Consider the following 18,548-nt stretch of genomic DNA (forward strand, 5'->3'; position numbering starts at 1 on the left):
GCCCACGGATGCAAGATTTTAAAAATAATCTACGGACATGGACGAGCACAGTGGATATAAAAATCTACATGTATAATTTAGGCATTTTGGAAAGAAAACCTCTCCAGCTTGAAAATACTTTACCAGAGAGGAACCTAAGGCCATGTTCTCTTGATCATAAAAGAACAAGAGACCAAATCCTTTGGATTTAGTGAGATCCACAGGAACACTAACTACCCCTGCTGAAAAGCAAACGGTACCTGTGGATAATCAAGCTAGTATGCCCTTCTCAAAGAGAAACATATACAAAACACCCAAGGTAAAAATCTTAGGTTAAAGGCAGCCATACAAGGGCTTCTAAGGTATGCTCTCCACCCAATTGGCCTATGTATTGAACAGATGAAGAGTGTCTGAGGAACCACATATTCAGTCTGACACATTCCTGTGGTTCTGATCATCCATACAAAGCACAGGAACAATCAGAAAAGGAGATTGCAAAGTGAGCTGTCGCTCATCTTCACTTCCATTACCGCAGATGCACCATGAACTGACCAACATGGTGTATTGGCAAATCCCTACACATACCAACTGGTTTTTTTTTTACAATATTATTGATACGTACATGGACACAGACTGTATCGAGTATTTTTATGTCTCATGAATAGTGGGCGAAATAATGCCCTTAGATTCCAATGTGCACAAAAAAGAAAAAAAATCGCAGTGGCTTCAATTTGTAAATTTTTGCCATTTCGTTAGTTTTTCAGTGAAATGGACAGATTTATCCATCACTATCCATGAAGGAATAACCACATACTTTTGTCAACACAATAAAACATACATATATTTTATCATTTTAGTGACATACCTCACATACTCTTTCTTGTTCTCTTCTGTTACTTGCAGGTTCTTGCCATTTGGTTTTAATTCATGCTGGAGAAGTCGGCCAAATGCATTGTGCTCAACACAGAATGTGTGGTCTAATACTGAAGTAATGTCATTCTCCCTAAAGCAAAAATAAAGAGGAAATAGAAAATAATTGTGGTCACTGTTTATAAAATAACCTTTAATCCAGAAGAATGGTGGACACATGTAAAACACTTTACATGTGCTGATCTGGCTTAATCAAAGGCAAATGCCTTGTTTTGGTTTCTTTGTTTGCCAGTGGGAGAGGCAATCTCATGCAAACGACAAAACGTATGTGTTCCATGGGCCAAAAAATATAAATTTTGCATTTACATTTACCAAGAGCAACATTTTAATACCCATGATAAAGTGTCACTTGAGGCAAAGGTCTCAAATTGCCTTAAAGGAATTGTTCAGTATAAAAATAAAAACTGGGTAAATAAATAGGTTGTGCAAAATAAAAAAAGGTTTTCAATATAGTTAATTAGACAAAAATGTAATGTAAAGGCTGGAGTGACTGGATGTGTAACATAATAGCGAGAACTCTACTTCCTGCTTTGCAGCTCTTTTGGTTTCCACTGATTGGTTACCAGGCAGTAATCAATCAGTGACTTGTGTGGGGGGGGCACATGGGTCATAACTGTTGCTTTTGAATCTGAGCTGAATGCTAAGGATCAATTGCAAACTCAATTAACAGTTATGTCCCACGTGGCCCCTACAACTCAGAGTTACAGAGCTGCAAAGTAGGAAGTTGTGTTCTGCTTTGTTAGACATCAGTGTCGGACTGGCCCGGCGGGATACCGGGAAAAAACCCGGTGGGCCCCGACCCTCGTGGGCCCCCGCCGGGCCAGAACCCTTATAGATATTTCCAATCGGCAAAAATATTTTTTCGGGCGTTGCGCGCCGAACGGCGCTGGTGCGCATGCGCGCCGAACGCCGTTCTGGACCGACGCGTTTTAGTAGGGGGGCGGGGGGTCGGAGGGTCGGAGGGGGGCCCCTGGACAGCAGTCCCGGTGGGCCCCGGGCCCCCCAGTCCGACCCTGTTAGACATCCAGTCACTCCAGCCTTTAAAGATTACATTTTTGGCTAACTATATTAGAAACATTTTTTATTTTGCACAGCCTATTTAACACTGAACCTTTAAAAGTGTCCCTGCATAAAGCAACCAAATGCATACAGAGTTGTCAACTGTCCCCCAACTAAGCTTTGTATGTGCAGATATCATAACTATTATGTGTGTGTGTATGAGCTTAAAGCAGCAAAACCCAGCTACTAGCTTATGAGCTTCATGTTTCTCGATATCTCATTTTGGAGTCACTTGCAATGGCTTCAAAGGTGCTAATTTAATAAATGCTGGCCAAGTCATGGAAGCAAAAAGTTATAAATGTACTGGCAAACATGTCCTGACACAGGCACTTTTTCTAAAGTGTTAACAGCCAATCGACTCATTATTCAGCAGCCTCTGGGAAATATTTTCATGACAAAATAGTGCTCCAATACTTAAAAAAAATCTGAATGTGCCAATCAGAACAACAAAGGGACCACTAGTTTAAGGGGGAACATAACATTACATGTACAATTGACCATTACCAATACAGAGACTTAGAGACACATCAACCTAACATGTACTTACAAAATCCAAACTAGGCTTTTATGCAACTCTGGATCCACAGATTCCAGGTCAGACAACTGAATGGGCTTCCCCAAAAGTTGCTTGTAGAAAGGAACTGTAAACCCCCCATTAATGTAATGTCCATGAAATACAGCCAATCCCATAATTCGACCAACAAAATGGAAATAGGACAAATGATCCTGTGGAGCAGAGTAGAAGCTAGATTAAAACAAATCAGAAGAATTATGCGATTTATACCAGTCCTCTGTAATAATAAATATTGGGCAAAGGCAAGTAAAAAAAAAAAAAAAAAAATAGGGAAACATCATGCCCAATCCTTGAGCCATTAATTTTATGGTGGTGTCAAAGTACAAGTGCCATAAATGCTACAATAGACAACAGTTTATGTAGTCACTGGTGAATGACACACACAGATTCCCAAACGCATGAAAGCAACGAAAACTGGGCTGGAGTGGCATCTCCTGTAAAAATAACATCACAGAATAAATGGTAAACTTGCTGCGAAGGCCCTCCACTTTACACATCTCAAATTTGTGGCCCTTCTGAACCTAGTAATAGAAAAACAGCACCTTGTAGCTTCATGAATTAAAATTGGATTCAACCCAATAGGCTTCATTTAAGGTTTAAATGCGTTTTAGCAGATTTAGTGTATGGAGATTTAAATTACAGAAAGATCCCTTATCAGGAAAACTCCAGGTCCCAAAAATTTGAATAACCGATCCTATACCTGTAACTTAAATCATTGCTTAAAGATCTATAGTTTGGAAGATATGAACTTCATGGACAATTGCCTTTTTTTCAACTAAAAAAGAACTATAACTATGCAACGAGACAATCTGGGATCTATAATTTGGAACTAATTTATGGTCTTTAATCATGATTTTTGGCAATGATGTGGCCATGCATTGTTTGGGTTATGCTCCAGAAACACTATTAATTTATTTAAATATGCTGCTGTGTAGACATGGGGGCAGCTAATAAATCTGGAAAAGGTACTAGTTACACAACATATAAGCTCTGAAGAATATAATGCATTTAGAGTCCTAGGTAAGAACTATACCCATTGTATTTTCCAGAGCTTATCCGTTATCTGCTATTTAACCTATATCATTTATAGAATCAGGTGTGGGTTGAATATTTTTTTGACATACACATCACTGCCCCCAACACAGGTTTTGAATAAATAATGCCAACCCTGTACTGGCTTTTCAGCCCGAATGGACACAGCCCCTGTAATTCACCACACCTGCTGTCTCATAAAGCATTCTGGGAGAAATAAAACAATCTACGGAGAGAGATATTATCAAGGAATAGTACTCAGGATTTAAAGGGTGCAGTAAACTATTCTTAAGAAATAGAAATGGTGTTTGATATTCCTTGAACTAAAGGTTAAAATGTGAAATTGAATGTTAAGTTACATTTATTTTCCAGGTTCGAGCCAGCACAGTCTATGTGTAGACACACACATTTCTGTGCTGAAAAGCAAAAAAAAAAAAATATGAATTTACATTTAGTATTCTACTTCTGGATTGTGTGTGCTGACAGCAGAGGCATTGGATTTTGGTGCAAAAATGTATACTTCAGTAGATAGGCTAAAATGCTAGTGAAGAAACTGGTCCATTAGCCTTATTTTGTCCTGGTTCAGTAACTCATAGCAACTAATAAGATATCTGGAGCACAGAGGCCTGCTGCTAGTGTGGAAAGTGCAGGACAGGGTGCAAAATTGCAAACACAAGGTAGTTTGCATATGTTTTTCACACCTTTGCATGATTTTCATAATTATATTATGTGGGGAAGACCTTCTTGGCAAAGTGACCAAAACGTTGATACAATAAAGAAACTGTGTTTGTTTTTAGAACCCATCAACATTTCCATTTCACAATCTTTAATGGAAGAAAACAGCTTATAATCTTTTTTTATCCACTTTGCTATGGCCACTGAAATATTCAATGAGGATAATACCATGCATCATTTGTGTCATCCACTTCTGCCTAAAGCAGATTTTGTGGTTTTCGAAAATACAAGTCCCTTACAGCTAGTTTGTCTACAGAGTATTTAAAAACAAAAAAAAAATGTGTGCAAATTTGTTCGCAGCTCATCATAGCAAAGTGTCCCTGTTTGCCACCTTTCAGCTGACCATACGTTTTCAGATTTAACACTTACTGGATTAATAGATGAATCAGGATTAATTTGCAGAGTATAAATATTATCTGTAGAATACTGGAAGAGTCCATAATATGGATTCAGCATTTCATGACATAGTAAATACAGCCACTCCCTGTCAAAAAGAATCAAGAATGAGCAGATTATCTGACCTATTCTCTGAATAATAAAAAATATATAGTAAATATACCAAAAATTCAAAGTTCCATAGTTTAAGCATTTTATTCTATTGTTTATAACTAATGGATACATGAGGTGGGTGCATGCTGTTACAGGGATCTCCCTAACCGCTGTGTACATACATAAATCATTTTAAAATGCAAGCTGGAAAGTGGCAGAAGAGAAAGGCAAAAAAGAAAAGAGCACCAATTAATAAATTGGACAGAATAGGACAATCTATAACAAAGTAAAAGTTGACTTGTCCCGGCAGCATAAGGAGGCTCAACATCAATTTAAAAGGGACTGTTGAAGAATGAGAACTAAATGTAAAGCAACTTCCCAAAATACATGAATTGGAAAACCCCATAGGCAGAGCACCACATAAGCCCACACATGCAATCTCCACACATTTCAGACTAGTAGGAATGATAAATACCACTGTATATGTCAAACACACTAATGATTTTAGACTGAGTCTACTATCAGTAGATGATAACTTGAACGATACCTGGCAACTCCACCATAATCAAGTCCTTCTTCTCCACGAAATTTCACCATCAACCTTTTCTTCAGATCTTTGGGTCTCATCTTCATTATTTGTCTATAGGACTCCTGCACAAAAGATTATCAAAATGAACTGCTGGCAAACTATGCATATAGCATATAATACATTTTGCCTCTGTCAGCCACCAGTAAACAGAGATTACTACAAAAATTTGGAAAATATATAAACAAATACAATAAAAGTATGTTTTGAAGAAATCCTGTCAAACCACAGGTGGTTCTTCAGGCTTTTGGAAAAAAAATAAAATGAATCAATTATTGATGCTGCTCTAATGATAGAGTGGATGAATTTTCTAAGACGAAGTATTAAGTAGATGTAGCGTAAAACATGGATCAGCTACATCAGTTGTAGACCATCAGTTGCTATCTGGAAAGAGCCTTGACATACCAACAATAGAAAAAATTCTGTATAAGTCTATCAAACATTACATAATGTACGGAGGCAAAAAAAATAAAAATACTTTATTGTGATAAGACAAATACAAATTTATTTTAATATTTGTTGAATAAAGATTTGGCATATGCCTGACCAATCTGTGTATTTATGGCAGTTGAAACTTGAACAAACAAAGAAGTGGCTGAAACTCCAAGCCTGCAAAAGTACAGTACCTCAAATATTTCTTCTCTTGACACTTCAACACGGCAGTGCCCTGCTTGAGGCTGCAGCAATGATAACTCATGCCTCAGGATTTTAAGTTTCTGTACCAAGTCTCTCTCATATCTCTGAGCAGGAAACTCATCTCCATCTTCTAAAGATCCATCACTCTGCACTGGTATAGCATGATTTGGCTCTTTTAGCTGGGACTGATGACTGTAAGACGTGCAAAATATATTAAATACAGCATTTCTACCCAAATTATTATTTTAGGATTTACTGCTAGAGATTAAAACCCCAGTACTTCAGCCCTTTCTTACTTTATGATGTGATGTAGTCTTGGGTCTGTGAACTGTGTTGTTCGATTATTGTGATCTACAAAGTATATTCTTCCAGATACAGTGGTTCTGACCTCCCATCCAGCGGGCAGAGAGCCAAGGTCATCACAATTCACGCTGTTAAGGTCTCTAAAAAATGTAAAGTAAAAAAGTTTTGCCAAATATGCTTATAGTACAGCTACAACAACTAGTTATATACACATACAGTCAAATGCTAAAGTTTAGGCATTCTTTGCCAAATTTCATATTTAATCAATGTTGTAAGTAAAAGTAGTAAACATTTGAGTGTTAAGAAAATCAACATATTTGCAAATGTTAATGTACAGTTACATTTTATTTTCAACTCAAAACATAAGAACAAATCAAATAGTAATTATACACAAGAGTTTGGACTCCCATCCACTTGTCCAGTGATAAATTGTTTTTACAAGATCCCCAACCCTAATTACATCATTAGGCCTTAACAGACATTAGGAATGTCCATCTGTTGACAACTGTAGTCTTTAAAGTAGAAGAAAAGGCCTATTTATTCGGGGGGGCCCACAAGTTAGGCATCCAAGGCATATATAAAATTTACCTCATACCCCAGTGCTCCTATCAAGAGAAAACTGCATTGGTTCGCGGGTTCTTCCAGCAAGCACCACAAAGTGATCAGCTTCCTTTATCTTCTTTCTTCAAATTTCCAGGGCAGATGCATGCACAGTAGAATGAAATAGCCGACTTCTTTGTTAAAGTTCGACTTTTCGCACTACTGCACGTGTACCCAAGCAAAGGAAGCCGACCACTCCGTGGTGCTTGCTGGAAGAACCCCCAGTCCGGTGCAGTTTTCTGCTGATAGGTGCACCGGCCCGGGGTGTGAGGTAAGTATATACATTGACTTGGGAGTGCATAACTTTTCTCCTTTAATAAAATCTCTGACACCCCGTTCTTTGGGTTTTTCACTCAACAACCATGAGCTCCACTAAACAACTGGGTGAGGATCTGAAATTTAAGATAACTGATGCTTACATAGCAGGGGAAGGCTATAAGAGATTAGAAGATCCCAGATCACAATTTCCAGTATCTGTACCATCAAGAAATGGCATTTAGGGGTACTGTCAAATTAAACGCAAGGTCTGGAAGACCAAGAAAACATTCCCTGCATGTGCGTTGGCCAGAGAGGCAAATGCAAAAGGTTTTAGAATGGGCCTCACGATCCCCTGACTGTCCCCTTGAAGTGAACTGCAAGGAAGAGTAGGCAAATAACCTAAAACAAAAATTAAAAAGATCTTAGCTGGATACAATAGGTGTTTACAAGCTGGATTTGTCAAAGGGGGTGTTACTAAATACGGACTTTCTCCATATCTTAAGTACACAACCATGTAATCATTAGCAACAAACATTGAAAGTAAAAAGGAAGTAACTGTAATAATGTGACATTCAACAAGGTAAAAAAAAAAATCAGTTGAACATAAAATGCCAAAGTACTAAAGCATGTCATATGTAAAAATCATGGAATAAGTTGAAATAGAAGAAGATGTGTCTGGCAGCAAGAATGCACAAGAAATGGATATAAACTGGATATGAAGCACTTTATTTCCTTGAGCAGCCACACACAAGCCTAATATCACAAAACATAATGCCAAGCAGCGGCTGAAGGGGTGCAAATCGCGAATGGACCTAGAAATATGTAAACCATGCTGTCAGAAGCAATGAATTTCAATTCACCATCTCATGCCCGAGTCTAGGTGATGGCAGAGAAAAGCAATATGCCTGCACGTAAAGTGGTAGAGTTGTAATAAAGGTCTGGATCTCATTCCCATGGCTGACGCTAGGACACAGTGACAATGTGATGCCATTTTGCACTTTAAACGGTCTATAGAGAACGAACTTGCTGGGAAAGAAGGAACTGACTAGTCTGCATAAAGTCCCAGTTCTATAACTAATGCCCAGTCTCCCCACTTCATTTTCATTTTCTTGGTCAAGAATCATACTGAAAATCTATTCTTGATCCCCTGCAATCTAGCTTCTGTCCAGCCCAACATAAACTGGACATTCCAAGGTAACCAGTCACCTTCTCTTAGCAAAGTCATTCTTGGTTTTTCTTCAGCCTTTGGCACAGTTGATTCCCCACTCCTCCTATACATTTTATTCTCAACTTGCATTTATGACACATGACCTGCTACAGTCTATTATAGCACACTCACAGAAAACAAAGACCCACAATTTGAAGTGATCATAACATCTCCATAAATCTGCAAATGGTAGGGCAACTAGCTGTTAAAAAAACCTAATTATGTGATTATTTCCAAATTATGGTGTGGTTATTATATAGCGAATAATGTACCCCCTACTGTAAATATGAGTATTAAGTCACAGACGAGTTCCATGACATATGAAAGCACAAAGGACAGATCCTCATTTTACAATGGGGGTATATTATTAGAATACACAAGTTTCAGTGAGTCGTGACAAATGACATCACTAAGCACTGATTATAACTGATGACATACGGTTCATAAAGATATAATTTACAGGATTTTCAGAGCTCTTGCTGTGTATAATAAATATTCACAAAGCAATTACATGTATTATTTTTTGACTGTATGCCCCAGGAAAGTGTCCCTATAAATACACAGAAAAGTACTTCAGCATTAAGCCTTCTTTTCAGAAAAGGGTTCCTGGAAATTTATTTCAAATATTGGCAGTTTCTTGGATGCCATTTAAACACAAACACTGACTTATGCAAAATAAATAACATTATTTCCCTAATTCTTAAAGAGCAAAACTGTTTCTATTTTAATAAAAAAAATCTTGCCTTGGTATTCGGGGATCATGCCATGTGCTGACACCCGTTTGTGTATGCAAGAAATACACCTGCCCCTGAACTGTAGTTCTTTGTTCTACAAAAAGAAGTAAAACACGGTTACAATAATGACGTTTACAAAAGCTTTTTAACATAAATACACAACATTTTTAATTGTAAAAAAGAAAAAAATAAAGAGTTTGCCTTGACAATTAGGAGTTAAAAAGACACATTAAGTATATTAAAATATATTTACACATACATATTTATTTTATTTTTTAAATATGACCAATTTAGTTTCAATGTATGCCATTTAAATCCTTGAGTATGATAAAAGAAGGGTAAAGCTAAAATGTCTCTACCACCTGAATTCTTTCGATTAACTTCAATTATATCAGGCACTGTTAAATAACTGCTACAGTCTCAGTCTTACCCAAAACCAAATACATACCTTGATAAAGAGTGGAACCAACTCTTCTATTACTTACATAATCATGGTGATAATTCATGCACAAGTACTACAATAAAGCTTTATAAATAGATTACTGATTGGAAACCATGCTTTAAATTTTTTTGGTGTAAAATAATTTACACCCTATATAAATACTGCCCATACTGCAGCTATTGTAGTTTTATCGTAAGATTGCGATGACAGTATTGGAGGCTGGCTAATGGGCATTGTACATCGAGATGCCACGAACAGATAACAATACAAGAATCCCCATATAAAAAAATGTTCATTCACATTGTTTTTTTGTTGTTTTTTTTAAATACTGAAAAGCTCTACCTTACCAAATAAGCAAATAATTACTCACCATAACCTTCAGGCAAGTCCTGTGACTGGAACCCATGGGATCGATTTTGAGGTGTCTGGACATGCTCTCTGACTTCTGGTCCACGAACTCTCTGTGCCTGGAGTCTCTGTTCTTGACCTGGAGATTCTACTAGCCTGCCGGGTCCTCCTCCAGCTGCACCTGGTCCATCAGTATAAGGTGCTGGCTCATCCATGAAACAACTAAGGGGCCTGCCAGGGCCAGTATCTTCTAAAAGTGCCCTGAATCAACATATATATATGAAATACAACACATTACAAAATATATGCAAGAAAAACATGCTGCAGGTTGGTTGGTTTTTAGTCACAATCACCTTTAAAATGGTAAAGTTACCATCACTTTATACAATTTTGAACCCAGCTGGGCTACATAACATACAATATATAATATATTGGTAATTGTTACAGTGATATGCAAAGAACAGGGTTACGTGTTGCCTAGTTATTAATGGTATACATGTAGTACTTCACAGACTACTACATCAAAGCACTGGACCCTTAAGCTGTCTTTTTGGAACCTTTCAATGCAACATACCATACTAAACTAGAAAGAAGATGCTGCAAAACTGCTAAACTAGAATGATGCAATGCAAAATATTGAATAATTAGGCAAATATATAGGCTGCATTCTCCCATTAAAAACAGGTAGTTCAACTTTTAGGAATTTTTATTTTTACTCAAAATACTCAAATATATAAGCATTTTTTCAATAGGGTGCTCAGACCAAACCCAATACAATTGCAGGACTTCAATTAGTTCTGGGCACTCTATACATTTGTATCACTTCAATCTTTCTGTGCCAGAGCTTGAGGAAAGAATGAACAATACTGCACAGTTACACAGTTTGAAAGCTTTATTACATTATGACAAACACATGGACAAAATAACAGGGGCTCAACTATAGAGGACACTGACCATGCAACTGCAGGGAGTGGCAAGAAAGTTCTTTTACAGAGGGGACCAGGTCTCCTGCATACCAAAGTAACCAATGATCTTCTATTGGCAAAGTCTAAAGGTCATTATTCCATTCTAATTCTACTAGATCTCTCTGCAGCCTTTGACACAGTTGACCACACACTCCTCCTTGACATTCTACACTCAGCTGGCATTCGGGACACTGCTCTTTCATGGTTTACATCTTATCTGTCTGACCGTTCCTTTAAAGTTTCCTTCTCTAACTCTACTTCTACTACTTTCCCACTCTCTGTTGGAGTTCCTCAAGGCTCTGTTCTTGGCCCCCTGCTGTTCTCGCTCTATACAACTTCACTAGGAAAACTCATTCAGTCATTTGGACTTCAGTATCACCTTTATGCTGATGACACCCAACTCTACTTGTCTACTCCTGATCTTTCTAATTCTGTCCTTTCCCAAGTCACAGACTGTCTTTCTGCTGTCTCCTCCTGGATGTCACAGCGCCACCTGAAACTGAACCTTTCTAAAACAGAACTCATCATATTTCCTCCAAGATCTTCCCCTGTCCCTCAGATATCACTCACCGTAAACAACACCACCTTTCATTCCACCACACAGGCATGCTGCCTAGGAGTTATCTTAGACTCTCATCTGTCTTTTTCACCACACATTCAAACACTTGCAAAATCTTGCCGTATTCAACTGCGCAACATTGCTCGAATACGACCCTATCTCAGTTCAGAATCAACTAAAACACTGATTCAGTCTCTCATCATCTCCCGCCTTGATTACTGCAACTTACTCCTCACAGGTATTCCAACAAGTCACCTTTCACAACTCCAATCTGTTCTAAACGCGGCCGCTAGACTCATTCATCTAGCTCGCCGCTCAACATCAGCTGCTCCCATTTGTATGTCCCTTCACTGGCTCCCAATCTCTTCTAGAATCAAATTCAAATTACTTACACTCACATTCAAGGCCCTTAATAATGAAACCCCTCCCTATATTTCATCTCTAATCTCCAAATACACTCCTTCACGAAACCTACGCTCTGCTTCTGATCTTCGCCTCACTTCTGCCCATTCTCGTCTACAAGACTTCTCTCGGGCTTCTGCTTTTCTCTGGAACTCTCTGCCACAAGCTGTCAGACTTTCTCCTTCCTTCCAAACTTTCAAGCGCTCCTTAAAGACCCATCTGTTTAAAGAGGCCTATTCGTTGTACCTTAATTAATCATTGCTGTATCAAAAATGACAAAGTGTTTATATAATCCTAATGTCTCAATTGTACCCTAACCTTTTAGTTTGTAAACCCCATTGTACTCTGTAATCCTTGTCTGTTAGCCACCATTTATTCCCTGTTTGCTATAACTGCAGTAAAGCACTGCGTATCTTGACAGCGCTATATAAATAAATGATGATGATGATGATGATGATGATAGGAATAAGCGAAAAGGCATTTTTTGCCTTTAATTTCTTCCCAGTAAGACATGTAAGCTCCATAGGGAGTTGTTGCTAAACAGGCAATATATTTTCTCTGTTCAGAAAATGTTGTGGTTGCTGCTCACATACTGGAACTCAATTTCTGTAGGAAGCATGTGTTCTGGAAAGGTATTTAATTGCAATGAGAAAGTTAGGATGGTCTCTAAGCAAGACAAAGAGCAGGAAAGATGTGTCTGTGGAAATAAAAACACCCAGTGAGGGTAAGGGTGCTGTCTGCCACTGCTAGGACCATCTTGTAACTTTGTTAAACATCTTTGCAAGACCATGACCATGCACATGCTCAGTGTGGTCTGGGCTGCTGCTTAGGGATCATCATAAAAGATCAAAACAGCACAAGTCAAATAATATCTGCCATAGCAGTAGATACAGCAAGATTGATAAATAATCAGAATATGCAGACTGCACTGGGTCCTGTATTGTATGTCATGTGGATTTTATAGTTTTTGTATTGTTTAAAACAAACCTTCTTCAACTTTCTAGAACCAATGGCTGCAGCAAAAAAAAAAAAATACTACAAATAGAATCCCAGTTTATCTGTTTTAATCTGGTTCCATGATCTTTGTCCATGCAGCTGGAGTTGGAAATATTAGTGGATGTTAAGGCAAAAATAAAATGCCATTTTTACTTCTTAACTGAAAAAGAAACCTATCCCCAATATACTTCAAGTAAAAAAATCTGTACAGTTTTTAAGAAACCTGACTGTATGCAGTGAAATTTCCCCTTCATTTACTTGCTCTGACTGCTGCAGATATGAATCTCTACATGGTCGCCAGCTGTTCTACAGGGAAACAAACCAAGCTGCTCATTTTCTGGGAATCCCTCCCCCCTGCCGTTTGAAAGTATGATTGTTTCCCTGCAGAGCAGTAAGGGGCTGTATGAAGTTTCCTATCCTCTGCAGTCAGAGCAAGTAAATCAAGGGAGAATTTCACTGAATGCAGTCAGGTTTCTTATAAAAACTGTAGACATTTTTTAATTAAAGTATGTTGGAGATAGAGTTCTTTTTCATTAAAGAAAGTAAAAATGGGATTTTATTTTTTGCCTTTACATCCCCTTTAATCATCTTGGTTACAATCAAGTACAAGGTATACAGTAAAGGGAATTGATTAAAAGAAATTAGAATTCTTAAAATGACTTAAAATAAATTTTATAGGATACGGCCTATTCTGCAATTTTGGAACTTGTGTATGAATGTATGTAGGTGTGTGTTTGTGTGTGTGTGTGTCCTGTTTCCTTTAAAGCTACCTAGGTTGCTGCCCTTGTGCAAAGTAATATATAAAAGGCAAAAAGAAATTAGCACACAGGGCTTTGTAGTCTGTGTATTTATAGAAAAATCGTATGAACTGACAATAAGGGACCTTTGACATTTGTTTGTTATATATAGCTATCTCCTGGTTTAATCATGCTGTCTTTTAATTGAACGGGTGAATGGAGTGCTCGTCAAATCTTTTTCTACTGACTATAACTGGTGATTTAGAAAAGTGCACTGGCACATCCAGGTTCAAGCATTTTGTCCTGCATATAAGGAGCAACAAATGGGCAGACAGCAAAATACTCAACCTCCACGCACATGCTCTAAATGTTAGAGCATAACTTGGTAGTTTTTTTGCTGACACATCTACACAATTTTCTTTTGTTTTTACATTTCTAGTAATCCCAACCCTTCCGGGTATACATTTCCACCGAGTACAAAACTAGCTATCTTTTGTCTGTTTCTCACCAATACAGGGCACTACTGAAGTAAAAGCAGAATTGATTGAGTGGCATAAACATTTTAATAGGTGCATATGCAGTAGGTTTCAATTAATTTTTACTTACCCTTCATTGTCTAGCAGTCCTCTGCAATCAACAACAGAACCTAGTGTACCGATCCTATCTCGTGTCTGTAAACTGACTGAAAAATACAGAAACGTCATTTGAAGGGGAAAAAAAATGAAATCCCATAGGGTGGGGTTTGATAGAATAGCCACAATACATACCTACAATTTGGCCCCGCACAGCATCATTGTCTGTGGGGTTTAATTTGCATAGATCCAAGCGCTGGTCTGCAAGAAAAAGTGCAAATGTGAAACATTATACTTTGGCATGTAGTCATGAATGACAGTTTCCTTTTTTTTTAGCACAGTGGCCAAAAAATGCAGATTCTTGCTATTGTTAGAGAAAAGCATGCATCCATTCGACATAAAACTTTCACAGTATGTCCAGTTTTGTTTCCTTTTCATTACTCTTGCGAATCGTGAACAGAAATGTTTAGTATATGCATGGAAACAACACAAGTATCTAAATATGTAAGGATGTATACATTTCTTGTTCAATAAACAATATAATACAACATTTTCCTCTTGGGCTTACCTTTAACAATCCTTTTAAATTGTAAGTGCTATAATAGGTCCTTCATTCACTCCTGTTTGGTAAGTACTCATATGTAATGTATTTATGTACACATAAATAAAACCTATTGAAAATACTGAGCAATAGGTTGCCACAATACATTAACAAAAACGGGTCAATACAATAATAAATACAAAGTATAATTATATTAAAGATTTAGTGCTAAGAGTAAAAGAGACAAGAGGAAGGAGGTCCATGCCCCACAGAGCTTACAACATAGAAAATATACATCGTAGCTAATTTAGACACTCAATGCCCATCAAGTTTATCCTTTCATATCTATATGAAGCCTGTCTAACTGCTAATGGATTAAGAGAAAGACAAACAACCCATCTGGAGTTGTTCCAATTTGCCTCAGGAAGCAAAAAAAAAAAAAAAAAAAAAAAAGTTCTAACCCCTACTTTTGAAGAAAGTTATAAAGGATTCTCTTTGAAGGAATCCAGGAATGGCATTCCAAATGTATGTCCCTGACAATTTGTTAAAAAATTGCCTTCTTTTGCATTTTCCTGTGATTACTCGCAGCGTTCCAGCAGTGTTTTACCTGCAGCAATCCAAATGTTATGTAATGGGAAGGCCTTTCAAGAGATCTGTGGCCACAGCAGCACTAAGACTATGTAGCAATGCTGTACTGGCAATGTAAAATATTTGTTTCTTAGTCACTATAAAAAAATAAATAAAATAAAAATCAGCTAGGGGCAAGCATAAAAGCAATAGGATTATGTAAGTTGTAAACCCAAATAAATATTTTGCAGATGAACTGCATGTCTATGCACTGGCAGGTTTATTACAGATAATATAGTGGATAATTTAGTGGCTACTGTAATTTATATAAATCACCAAGGCGTTACATGACCATATAAATGCACAAGGCCAAAGGCCGATAGCTTTTATACAGGTCACATAATTCGGAGGTGATTTATAATAACTGGGCGTTGAAGGAAATGTTGCAGGGAGAAGCCACAGAATTTTATGCGTATATCTTTACAGAATGAATGGCACATTCTGATGTTGGAACACAGTTTATAAGGATATCATTTAATATAATTTGACCCATAGGGAAAGGGAGGAGTTCCGCGACCATAAAAAAACTCTTACATGTCATGGAACCCTGGGGTGACTTCTTATTTCTTTAACAAGAGTTGCAGTTATTATAAAACACAAATTTCAGTGTTCAAGGGACACAAATTATATCACTAAGCACCAATTATAACAAATAGCAGTTATATTTTTATGGTGAATAATGTACCCCATTTATTAAAATATAAGGATATTATAAGGCTGAAGCTGCTGAACAAAAAGCTAAATAGCTGAAAAACCTGTTGCTAATTGTCTCAGAATATTAATGTCTATGTCATGCTAAAAATTAATTTAGAGGTGAACTTCTATTTCCTAGGCATAGTACTTGTTTGGCCTCATTGTTTCAATCCAGTACCTTAGACAGCACCTTCAGGTTTTGTTTAATGTTGCAAAGTCTTGCTAGGTGTCAGAAATGGGAAATAAAAGGTAAACACAATGCAGGAGATTTCTTTTTGATAAATTTACAACTAAACAACAATTTAATGATAGATGGGTCTTTATCAAAGATAGTTGGATGTGGGGTTGCAGTAGATGTGATCTATTTGGATTCTGCCAAAGTGTTTGAGACAGTGACCTACAACTACAGCTTTCTAAACATAGGTCTGTTTGCAGATGACAAAAAACTATGCAGCTCAATTAATTCCATCCTGGATGTGGCATCCTTGCAGTAGGATCAGGGCAGTTAAGTGGCAGATGCTTTAGGAAAATCCATAATGGACAGTACGGAAAGTCTCAGTTATGAAGAAAGGCTGGCTCGTTAGAGATTTTTAACACTGGAGAAAAGGTGCTTAAGGGGACCTCTCTAATGCTTAATTTACCAGTAAGTCCATCCAGTAGACACAAGGTCATCGATTCAAATGAGAAAAAAAGGTTCCATCTTAATATTTAGGGCTCTTACAGACGAGCTTTTGAAGCCGAGATCCCCTGCGTTCCGGTTTTATGCATTCAACTGCAGGGGAGCGCAGGAGTAGACGCTTTCAATGCATTTCAATAGGGCTGTACTCACACAGGTGCATGCAGGCTCCGAACGCAGGAAAAACGCAGTATGTTGCGTCTCAACCAGCATTCGGCGCCTACATGCGCTGTGTGAGTACGGAACGCAGGGGATTGCAGCTTCAAACGCTCGTCTGTAAGAGGCCTTAGGAAGGTTTTTTTTCCCTACAGTAAAAGCTGTGAAGTTGTGGAATTGTTTCCATTAATCAGTTGTACTGGCAGATACATTATATAGTGCTTGTTAGGGGTTGGGTTTTTTTCACAAGTGAAAAAATACAAGGTTATTAAAAATACTTCTGGCCATAGATGAACATGAAGCTGATAATTTGTCCCCTCCAGATCATGCATATAGTTTATCTGCCCATGTATCAGCCCTCCCAGATATCTATCAGTCAAGTTTGAAAATGGCTTTGGAACAAGGATCACACTGACAGAGTCCTCTCCCAATGGGCCTTCAGGCCTCTGCTATGATTTGTTCACTGGACCAGGGTCAAGCGTTTGGATCAGCCCAGCTGGGCCCAGAACAGAAGTGGCCATATCTGACAAAGATCAGCTTGTCCGCTGTTGTGCTTTCTACTGTAGTTCCGGCCCTGCATGAATTTCCCAAAGAAGGAAAGGAATCCCAAACACCTGTGTACAATAAGACTGATAATACATTTTATTGTGATAAAGACAAGCATATGCTTGACTTACAGCCTGTGTCTTTCAATCTGCTAATGGCATTGGATAATAGTCTCACACAGCCTAGGAAGCCAGCTCCCTGTTTCTTGTGAATTTTCTTATGATTCCAGATACTGATTGTGATTGAATCCATTTTACCAACATACCTGCATTTTGGAGAGAGAGAAATGTAAGTTACTTTGTAAACCATACCAACCCTTTGTTGTTGCTAGAATTTGTAAAATATTAAGTAATACATATAACGGACATCCATATTGTTATAATGCGGCCAGTATGCCTTTGCGGAAAAAGAAAAGCTTTCTTATAACAGTTTTCATCCCAAGAATTAAAAACTTTAATCTCAGCGACATTTTTTGTATTCATCTGAATCCTATGCACCGGGGTGCAATCAATTTGCTGCTGACAAAATTGTAACATTGTTACTACACAATACCAAGGCATTAGCACAATCCTAACAACACCATTACCAAGCCATAGATAAGCTCCACAGGTGCAGTGAATATATTCCACGGCAGTTTACAGAGAATTTATACAAAAGCGAATAACAAAGCCCCCAGAAAACACAGCAGTCAAAATGGCCACAGAACCGTGCAAATGTGATGTGAAAAATGCCCCTAAAGTAAACATATACTTTTTGGAAAATACATGTTTTCAAGAATTCAAAGAGAAAATATGCTTTTCCTAGTCTTAACTACCAAAATGCTAATTTTGTTAAATGTAATATTCATGATAATATATCTGTGCATTTGCCACTTTCCCACCCCCTAGACTCTCACTGTAATGCAACCCTTCTTGTTCCATTGTGAAGGGGTGTATTTTGGGACTATTTTGGGATATTCCATTGTGAAGTGATGGATTCTGGGACTGTAAGTTCTTCTGCTTTCCAAAGAATCGCTGATCAAGCCACTATAAAAAGCAGAGAGATTTCAACTTCCAAAATTTATTAATTTAAAATGGATTAAAGTGAGGGAGGCACACAGAGCGCTGGCTTCCTTCCACAGCTTCCGTTTACAAGGGAATGTGATATACATTATAGGAAAAGGAGAC

The 18,548-nt window shown here is 37.8% G+C and overlaps 1 protein-coding gene across 2 annotated transcripts in view; it reads right to left on the reverse strand.

Moving 5' to 3' along the window:
• Positions 1-18,548, reverse strand: part of smurf1.L (SMAD specific E3 ubiquitin protein ligase 1 L homeolog) — a 34,921-nt gene that overhangs the window by 6,646 nt on the left and 9,727 nt on the right. For both annotated transcript variants that reach the window (NM_001088470.1, XM_018234152.2), the window contains 11 exon segments: positions 845-982; positions 2,516-2,694; positions 4,679-4,793; positions 5,346-5,449; positions 6,011-6,212; positions 6,317-6,463; positions 9,132-9,216; positions 9,935-10,173; positions 14,178-14,253; positions 14,339-14,404; positions 17,514-17,647. In NM_001088470.1, coding sequence (NP_001081939.1) covers positions 845-982; positions 2,516-2,694; positions 4,679-4,793; positions 5,346-5,449; positions 6,011-6,212; positions 6,317-6,463; positions 9,132-9,216; positions 9,935-10,173; positions 14,178-14,253; positions 14,339-14,404; positions 17,514-17,647 — 1,485 coding nt within the window.

This window comes from Xenopus laevis, chromosome 9_10L (assembly GCF_017654675.1).
Source record: "Xenopus laevis strain J_2021 chromosome 9_10L, Xenopus_laevis_v10.1, whole genome shotgun sequence".
In the NCBI taxonomy this organism is placed as follows: Eukaryota; Metazoa; Chordata; class Amphibia; order Anura; family Pipidae; genus Xenopus; species Xenopus laevis.